We start from the raw sequence: 9,422 nt of genomic DNA, 5'->3' as shown, positions 1-9,422 counted from the left end.
AAGCTCTTCCCCTGGAGATTCTTGATATGTAGGTCTGAGCTATGACACAGACAACTGAATTTGTAACTTTTTAACTGGTGACCTATTTGTTTTCATATACACTTGAGAAACATGAAGCAAGATGTACTTTGAATTTTGGCCTAGCTGTAGAATTCTTCTGCATATAGAATAATGCACATAGTAGGTGTTTCACAAATGTGGGCAGTGCGGCTTGGTAAGAATCTGAGAGAATATTAGAAGAATTAATAACTTGTCAATTAAGTACATGGCTATTTTAATTATAGCTAATCAGTGAAATAATGGAAAAAAACAGCCCTCTTCAGTGGGCCAAAAGGACTTAAGAATTTTGTTTTCAAGATATTTAAAGGCTCCAAACTCTCTCTTGCAATTAAAAAAAAAATCTTCATGATGTAGAGTTTAAGATGAGAACTGTCTCAATACTCTTTCAGTATTTCAATGTTTCAACAGGGATAGTACTTTTTTTTTTTTTTTTTTTTTTGCTAAAGGGCATGCATAAAAACTGCCATGAAATACAACACTCTAAAAAAAAATTAGGAAAAGGAGACAATTTTAAAAATTAAAATAAACCTAGAAATGCATCCTCTGAGTTTGGTGATTCCAATACCAATCTTAGGGTAAAAACATGATTAGTTTTTAACTTATTTCCTTTCACTTTAAAGACCACTGTTTTTTAACTTTTATTTTTCTTAGTCATAACTGGAATGTTCTATGGTTTGGATTTTGAAAACCATAAAATTATAACAGACTATAATTTAAGGATTCACCTTAGGCCATCACAGAAAGCAGTATTATCTACATTTCATTTTTCTGCTAGGTTACATTTTATAAACTCTGTTGACAGGAAACTACTCAATTACAGAAATCCGGTATTGGTTTTATTCACAATTAAATTATCTAAAAAAAAAAAGAACCTCTTTTGAAACAAAAAAATTGGCAGTCAGAAAATATGCTGCAAAGGAACTCTAAGAAAAACGTTCTTTCTGTCAGGCTGTAGTACTTGAGGGAGAGGGACAAAATCATGGGATGAAAAGGAAAGGTTGGCCCACCTATCTGGCACTCTTTTTCATTTGGCAGCACCAAATAAATGGCAGTGGTCTTGTAAGAAATTCCAGCTTTGCTGATGCTTTCCAAGCCTTAGCACTTTAAAATGACGATCAGTATTAGGTTCAAAAGCCTAGGGACCCATAAGCACTTACAAGGACACACCCTAATATTTTTTCCTTCCAGGTTTAAACCATCACAAAGGAGGAAGTTCTGAATCAAAGTGTTTTTGCTTTGCCACCTGACGGAGCCTGTAGAAGCCTGACTCTCTAACCCATCACTACTTCCAAATATGGGCCTGACAGAAGCAGAGCCCGAGCACAGACCACCATCTTAATATTGTAATTTTCATGCATTCTGCCTATAGCCAGAAGTTAAAACTCCACAGCATACCTCATTCTCATAAAAGTTATACATTCCTTTCAATAAAAACTACAGCTTCTTCGTCTGGTTATTATAACTACAGACAGCCCTTACACCAACTAATTACACCAAGGGTCTGAATAGTAATAGAACAAAGTGACAAGAGTATTTTGAGGGAGTCTGTATTTAGACACTTCATTAAGGAGCAAATTAAGGGACCAGTGATATCAAATAAGTACGAGCGGAAAGAAGTTCACATTTTGAAATACTATAGATTATGAAGTAGCCTCCAAAACACAAATATTCATGTGCTTTCAGAGCATAAACTATTTGATTGTATCAAATGCCACAATGCCAACTAATACGTCTCATGGCTTCATCAGACAGCATTAAAACAAGCTTCTATCACTCATGCCTTGTCTGATTAAAACAAAATTAAAGCCTATTTACAAAGAACAAATACTCCTAAAACTAGGAGCCAAATCATCTAAGAGATACCAACCCAATCAAAGCCTGGGTGAGAGTTTTGATAGCCTAAACCCTGGGGTCAAATTACGTCAAAATGCTATTCTCAAACGCAGATCATTATTCATGTTTGACATATCACTTTGTCATGGGGAGTTAGTGAAACTGAGTCTGAGGATTCAATGGGATAAAAATTGTATCAGACCCAAAGATTCTAGCTATGTGGTGGTTGCGGCAGACTAAAAACTAAAAAATTTACTTTTTAAAGTTTCAGACACTCAGATTTCTTATTCCACAGGACATGACAAAATATAATTTTCATTAAAGATTTATTAAAAGAAAGGAAAAGGTGGGGACAGGACTGTTTTTAAAAGTATCTCCTTGATAACGTGAACTATTTCCTTGGTGTACTCTAACTTCTAGAATGTTTTATTACAGTGACAGTGCTGAGATACCCAGCATACCTACAGACAGAAGTTCTGCTAATGAAGACTAATTTCTGATTAACCCAAGAGAGTTATGATGAACATTTCTTAAAACTTCCAGATATGTCCCATTCCAAGAGACGATAACATCCACAAAACCTCTTGCTTATCAAATAGTGAAAGTAGGGAGTGACAATATTAATTACAAAAAATTTTCACTTCATACTGATGCACTTGGGAATTTGTTGAAACAGGATTTGGATTACAAAGTTTTGATGGATACATTTTCCAGGAAACGTGTAGTTCAAAATTTGAACTCACCTGTGTCTAGATTCAGTATGTGAAGGGAAAGATATAAAATGGGTATGAATAAAGAAAGAGTCAAAACAAATGACAAACATCACCACTACACTACAGGCTAAGAAATGAAGAAATCAAGAGACAGTTTCGTTAATTAATATATTTTCTGCATTATAGTTAACATACGTACTTTCTTCGTGTCACCTTATTTTCCGTTATGTATTGATATTTTGTTATAGTCAGACATGAGTACATTTCAACAGTCTTTTGTAATAAATATCATAAAATAATAGAGATTCGCATAATAAATATTCTTTACAATAAAAAAGTTTAACAGACTTTTGTCTTAAAAATAGTCAGAATTCAACTTTGTGATTTATACATAAAATATACAAAAAGCACCACAATTTGTGGTTAAGGCATTGAAAACACAGAAAAGACTGGAATTACTCCGCTGTTAACTAACCAAGGGGTCAAAAGGACCATCCAGGAGCCAAGATCACTTTAGGCAGCAGAGTTCTGTGACACCTGTAGTCTCATCAGCTATAAATATTAACTTCAGTTATCCAAGTGCCCTCAATGACCAGGGAAATTTGGTGAAAAGCATGGGGTGCAGAAGGAAAGCAGCTGAGTCCTTTGGAAACACGAAAGCTAGAATAAGGATGAACAAGATACAACCAATATTATCTCCAATGTGAAGATTTACATCGTAAAGCCAATCTAAAATTACACAGGCAAAAAAAAGAAATACCTGGCACCTCTAGAAGATGCGGAAACTGAGGGGACACAACTTTGAGGGATTGGGTGAGGGCAGTGGTTAAAGGAGAGTTTTTATGTTGTAACAAAAAATATATCCCCCATGCTACTTAAGGGGCCATTGCTATGAAGACAGCCCTAACTGGAGAGAGATTTAATACATAGCTTATTTAAGCAATTAAATGGTTGCTTCTTTAAAAACCAACTTCCCTGCTCCCAGAGTACCCCATCAAAATCAGCTCTAAATCACTGTCGCCTGCGCATGTTGCTTGCAGAACAAAAAGGCTACACAAAAACCCCACCGGCTCTCAACAACCTCTCTCGAGTGGAGGGCAGAGGCTCCTGTCCCAAGTGGGGACCAGGTGCAGTGTCAGTCCACGCTTACTGAAGACCATCCACTGGAGTTAAATCCATGAGTCAAACCTTGGGGACAGGGGAGGAGAAGGCGGGAAACAGGGAGAAACTGTAAAGAAAAAAAACCCAGTATGTGATAGCATCTTCCGGAACAGCCACAGCTTGAAAGCTAGACGTTCAGGAGGTCCGACCCACCTCCCCGAATCATGACGGTTTACCCTGACCCCGGGAGGGGCAGCTCTGCAGCTTACAGTAGACAGTGTTGGAGTTCTTGCATCTGCACCCTGGGCGATGGATCCAGTCGTAACACCCCCTGCACAGCTTTAGGCATCCTTTGGCAGGAGGATAACAGAGCAAGCAAGGTAAAAACAGAGACATGGCTCCCATACACAGGTACCTAGAGCAGCAGTGTGACTGGGAGCAGGAGCAAGGATTATCCGAGTAAGAATCCCCTTCATCGTCGTTGGAGCAGTGGTAGAAGATGCCCTTGACCAAGCACATGCAGGTTCCGTACTCCACCATGCTCTCCGCAGAGCAAAGGCACTGCCGGTCACAGGCCAAACAGGAAGGCAGGGTCCTGGGAGCGGTGCACTCGCCACACTTGCACTTCCCACACTGTTCACAAATGAACTTGTGCTGTGTCAGGTCCTCTTTCAAGGAACCCTTCAAGTCATCCACAATCAGCTGCTTGGGCTGGGTCCGGATTGCCCTTTCAGACCGATGACCAGGGACCGGTCTGGCTGGCGGTGACCTTCCCAACAGGCCCTGCTCGGAAGAGGCACTGCTGTTGCTCCCAGAACTGGCTGCACTTCCAGTGCTGGTGGATCTGCTCAAAATGGGGCCTCGGGCATTATTCAAGGGGCCTGTGTGTCCCAGGTGGCTCGTAGATCTATGCTCATAGTTATTATTCACATTGATCGGTAGGATTTCATGAGTCCTTTCGTGCTTCTCTTGTCTTGGTGCCGTTCGAGGAGCAGGTCTTTTCACCACTGACGGCCCTTCCGTGTATTCATTGCTGCCTCTGATGGCCTTGATCTGGTCTAAGGACAAAATAGCAGCAGGCTGAATCTCTCTCTCATAGTCTAGCCTCTGCCGGCTGCCCAGTGCAGGCTGCTGAGTCACAACGAACGAACTGCCACTGCCATGTTGATTTGGGGGATCCATGTGTAGTAATCTCGAATTCTGGCAATCAGTGGGGACCTGGCATGCATCTGAAATCCTGAAGAGAAATCAAACATGAAAAAAAACAGAGAGAAAATAAATGACAGGAAGTACTTTCGGGGGGGAAAAACCCTGTCAAGTCACAAATTGCCTAAACCACTGGTAATGATCTCCTTCATCAGCGGATTACAGTGATGCTGGCTGAGGTCCTGGACAGAGTTCAATTCCAAGAGAGGCCGAGGACCACATCATAGAAGAAGAATGTAAGCAAGAGACCCCATGCCATAAAAGTTAGAAGTTTCTTCAACTTTTAAAAAAGCAAAATCAAGAAACAGTAATGCCTTCCTGTTTGTGAAGCTAAAGTAATTAAAATGGAGTACGCCCTTGTAGGGAATATTGAGTATAAGCACTGGAGCAGAAATCTCAGCATCACTTCAACTGTGTTTTCCGTGAAGGAAAATACCCACTTGAAAAAAAAGGGGGGGGGCTTTGGTGCTGTTGCTTTTTTATTTGTTTGCTGTTACAAGCATCCGATTACTGAGGAAATTAGTCCAGGTACACCTCGTGCATTAAAAAAAAGCAATCAAGGAGATCCCAAACTAAAATGGATTCTCAAACTAAGAAGTCATTTTCTGTAGCAACGAGGATTTTAAAGCGAGCTCATTATTAATGTACAAGATGCAAAATGTATATGGACGAATAGGACAGTTCTTAATGTTTTACAGCCCCAAATGTGCACACACACAATTCAAGGTACAGTGCTGTTTGTCCCTGTGAGAATCTTCACATTTGAAATCATAAAGGATTTTTTTAAAGTTTAAGGGCTCGCTCCCATAATGAGACAGATAACTTGCATGCACAAATAAGCGTTCGGCCTTTAAAGCAGCAATGGGACGATTCCAGCCATTTTAATTATCTGCCTTTCCTCTCATTTAAAAATCTGTATTGACATGACAGCTCTTCATTTTCAAAAGCACTGCCAACTCTGAATCAACGCGCTTCCTGTAACAGGCACGGCAACATCCTGATAAAAACAAGCATTTGTGTTTCCTTACCAATAGTAAATTGCTTCTAATCTATAATGTACTCTTCATAAAACAAACGACCAAACATAAGAACGTTTCCGTTTTCCGTCACTGGTAAGCTAGAATATTTTTCACACAAATTCCTTCCAAAGTCTACAGACTGATCCAATTCAAGAAGGAAAAGAAAAATGCCCCCTCTCCACTACCACCTGGATCCAGAAAACAGCCGCTTACGGAACAAAGCACAAAGAAGAAGTCCATGTCCCCTAAGGACCAAAGCAAGTGTCCCCGGCCCGTGTCGTCTGTCCGCTTCTTGCGGTCCCCTCCCTCACGGTCGCCCACCTCGGCATCATTCCGCCTTCCCAGCACCAGAGCCCAAGCACGTGCGCACCCCGCCGGGCGCAGCCCCGAGCCCTCCAGGACCGAGAGCTGCACGCGGCTCGGCTCCGGGCGCAGACTTGGTAACCGGGGCCTGACAGCCGGGTCCGTAAGAGACCGAGCCGGAGTCCACACGCGGCGGAGAGCGGGGGGAGCAGGACCTGCGGGGCGCAGGACACACCCCAGGCACCGCTGGACGCCGCGTTTTCAACGGCTGTGGCCACCGGTTCCCGCTGGCCGGTGGAGGCGATTACCAGATAAAGAAGACGACGAGCCACCTCCGGCCCGAAGCTAAGCCCCTCGGCCAGCGGTGACAGCGCCCGATGTACCCCCCGCACGCTCCCGCGCTGCGGGCCGACGGCTCGCCCGCCAGCACACGCTGCGCGTCGGTACCTTTCGGACGAGCCCCGCGCAGCACACGGGTGGCCGTGGGCCCTCCAAAGCCTGAGCGCGTGCCCCCAGCGCGGGCTCCGGGATTCCGGGCCCCCGGGCGCGCCCGCCTGCCCCTGGGAGGGCAGCGCTTCCCAGCGCCGGGCAGGGGCGCGCGGGGCCGGGGCCGGGGCCGGGGCCGGGGCCGCACCGCCGCGCCGCCACCTCGCCGGGCCCGCGGGGGAGCGCGCCCTCTGCGCTCCGAGAGCCCGGCGCTGAATAAATAGTTGACGGAGAGCAAGGGAAAGGAAAAAGTTATGAATGAAAACAAGTTCTCTCCCCCGCTCCGGCGGGCGGGGGGCGGAGGCGGAGGTGTCCGTGACTCCGCGGGGAGGGCTGCCCTTTAAAGGGGCCGCACCTTGCCCGCCGCGCCCCGCTCGCACGCCCGCCCCAGGTGGGGCTCGGGGTGGGGGTGCAGGCCGGTTCCGCCGGGGGCGACGGGCCAATGCCGGGGCTGCCGCCTCGCGCGCGCGCACACGAGCGCGCACACGCGCGCGCACGGCCCTGCCCGGTCCCAGTCCGAGGGGGACCCCGCCACCCGCCCAAGTCAAGAGGCTCCCTGGGCCCTCCGGGAAGCACCCCAAAGCCTCCTCGAATCCACCTTCCGCGTGGAGGGTTCCTCCAAGACCACAACCCGGGCCACGGCGTCGCCGCGCCAGGAAACGGGGGACGCAGACCCAGCCTGGTTGTCCCCGGCCCTGGCGGGCGGTCGCCCTCCGGTCACCGGCCCCGCGCCCGCACCTGCCGCCACCCCCCCCCACTCACCTAGGCCGCAGCGGTGGCGGGGGACCCAGGTCCCGGGGCGGGCGGCGGCAGGCAGGCGCCGCATCAAGCGCGGCGGGGCGGACGAGGGGGCATGGCCCGCGCCGCCGCCGGGCAGGAGCGGTCCCCGCGGCCCCCTTCCGGCCGCGGAGCACACGGCCCCGGCGCACGCCTCTCACAGCTCGCCTCGGCCGCGCGGCTCAGGGGCATCCACCTCTGCGGGCGTGTCCGCGGCCCCTCCAGGAACCCCCACAGTCTCCTCCGAGGCTCTCCGAGTCCCTCCGGAGCGGCGGCGAGGACACTGCGACACGGGCCGCCGATGCGCGCGCTGTGCGCGGACCCGGGGGCTGGCTGCTCGCCGCCGAGGGCTCCTCGCGCGAAAGACGGCAGTGGCGGCCTCCCGACGAGCAGAAATCCACGTCCCGGACGTTCGAGGCTCTGCGGCGCCTGGGACGGGGCTCGAACCGACGTCTGCAGCGGGGCACCCAGCCGCTCGGGCCCGGCGGGGCCGGGAGCGCACGCCGGCGAGGCAGAGGCCGCCGCTCCGGGGTGGGGGTGGGACTTTCTACCCGCTCTTTTAGGGGGGCGGTGAGGGGAGCGAGGTTTGGGGGACTCTCCGGGGGGAAGAGGCGGGGCGTCGTCCCGGGCTCCGCGCAGGTCAGGCACTCCCGATCCGCGCGCTGCGCACAGGGGGCGCCGCGTCCAGGGCTCTCCGGTCCCCGCAGGTCAGCTTCTCCGGGCAGGTCGCACTCCCAGTCCTCGACCCTCCTGTTCCACGGCTGAAGTGCCTGCTACAGACGGTTGGAGATTAACACACATCAATCCCCCTCTTCCCCGGCACTTGCACGCGGGGCGAGCCGCCCGCTGCCATGTGCTGGCTGTTGCTGCTCCCTGTGATTGACAGGCCGGCGCACAGTCGGCGTGTCAGCGGCGAACCCAAGTAACATGCAGTCTTGCACGTTTTTGCCGAAGTGCTTTTGCCCCTTTGGAATGCCTTAGGAGTTCAAACAGCGTTCAAGCAACGCCTCTACGCATTGGAAATCAATACACAGAGACGGGAAATTCAGGTTTTAAACAATTGCCTCGCCAACAATCCCTAAACAAACATGCATTTGGTCCTCACGCCGAGTGCCTGCCCCTCTTCGGCACAAATCACTCGGTTTTCCACACATCCGACCGTTTCAGACTTTAAACTTCTTACCGTTTGGATGGGGGGGGGGGAATCAAAGGGACCCCGCTTTATCTTTCAGCGATAGCATGTACTTTAAGAGCACTGGCTGTAGCAGTGGGAAGGCTACTGGTAATTTGAAATGCAACCAGCACTCTTGGATCTAAAGCGAGTTCAAAGACATATGCAGTTTCTTGCAAAAGCCAACATTTCTCACCTATTCTTTACTAAAACGTCTACGCAAGGAAAGGAAGGAAACGGCTCTTACCTAACGCAAAGTTTGGAAATTGCTTTTCAGGCACATTTACAGCGGCTGTTCCTTATCCCGGGCAGGGAGCTGTGGCTGCTGCTATCACTCTGCAAACCACTGCGTGCCTTACAGAGCAATCCCACTCCAGCTCCGCACAATTTCAGCTCCTCGCCTCCACCTCCACCTCCACTCCAGGACACGCCTCCCGTGATATCATGTGTCAATCACACGGGCTGCCTGAAAACCTGGAACAGGAATTTCCCAACAGTCGTTTCCTCTTTCGTTATATGTGTACCAACTTGGAAATGTTGCCCCGTACACTCGTGTAATAAACATCCTCTAAAAGTTTGAGACTGTCTCTAAAAGTCCTGTACATGCCGTTTGTCATAAGAGTACCTTTAAATTTAGTTATCAATCTTTGTTGTCAATCTCAGTAAAAGGAATGGTGGATTCTACCTTTAAAATTGCATTAGAAAATAATTCTGAAAAATAAAAACGAAAAAAATTTGTGTGCGAAGCCATCA

General features: G+C 48.7%; 1 protein-coding gene across 2 annotated transcripts; it reads right to left on the bottom strand.

Moving 5' to 3' along the window:
* Nucleotides 1-499: 499 nt before the first annotated feature.
* SPRY1 (sprouty RTK signaling antagonist 1) lies at nt 500-9,080 on the bottom strand. 2 transcript variants are annotated; one of them, XM_081077506.1, is made up of 3 exons: nt 8,917-9,080; nt 7,484-8,271; nt 500-4,944 (listed from the first exon to the last, which is right to left on the bottom strand). In XM_081077506.1, exon 3 carries the CDS (start codon nt 4,887-4,889, stop codon nt 3,930-3,932), a length of 960 nt encoding a protein of 319 aa, XP_080933632.1. In that variant the 5' UTR covers nt 4,890-4,944; nt 7,484-8,271; nt 8,917-9,080; the 3' UTR covers nt 500-3,929. The 2 variants fall into 2 exon arrangements, with proteins under 2 accessions (XP_080933632.1, XP_080933633.1); XM_081077507.1 differs by lacking the exon at nt 7,484-8,271 and having other exon boundaries at nt 506-4,944; nt 8,917-9,050.
* Between the last annotated feature and the right edge of the window lie 342 nt (nt 9,081-9,422).

Source organism: Rhinolophus hipposideros (genome assembly GCF_964194185.1).
Source record: "Rhinolophus hipposideros genome assembly, chromosome: 16".
NCBI classification, from domain to species: domain Eukaryota; kingdom Metazoa; phylum Chordata; class Mammalia; order Chiroptera; family Rhinolophidae; genus Rhinolophus; species Rhinolophus hipposideros.
This window is presented reverse-complemented; position numbering and strand designations above follow the sequence as displayed.

What these genes read in the sequence shown, in the direction of transcription:
- SPRY1 (XM_081077506.1), bottom strand. Translation starts at nt 4,889, where the DNA reads ATGGATCCCCCAAATCAACATGGCAGTGGCAGTTCGTTCGTTGTGACT.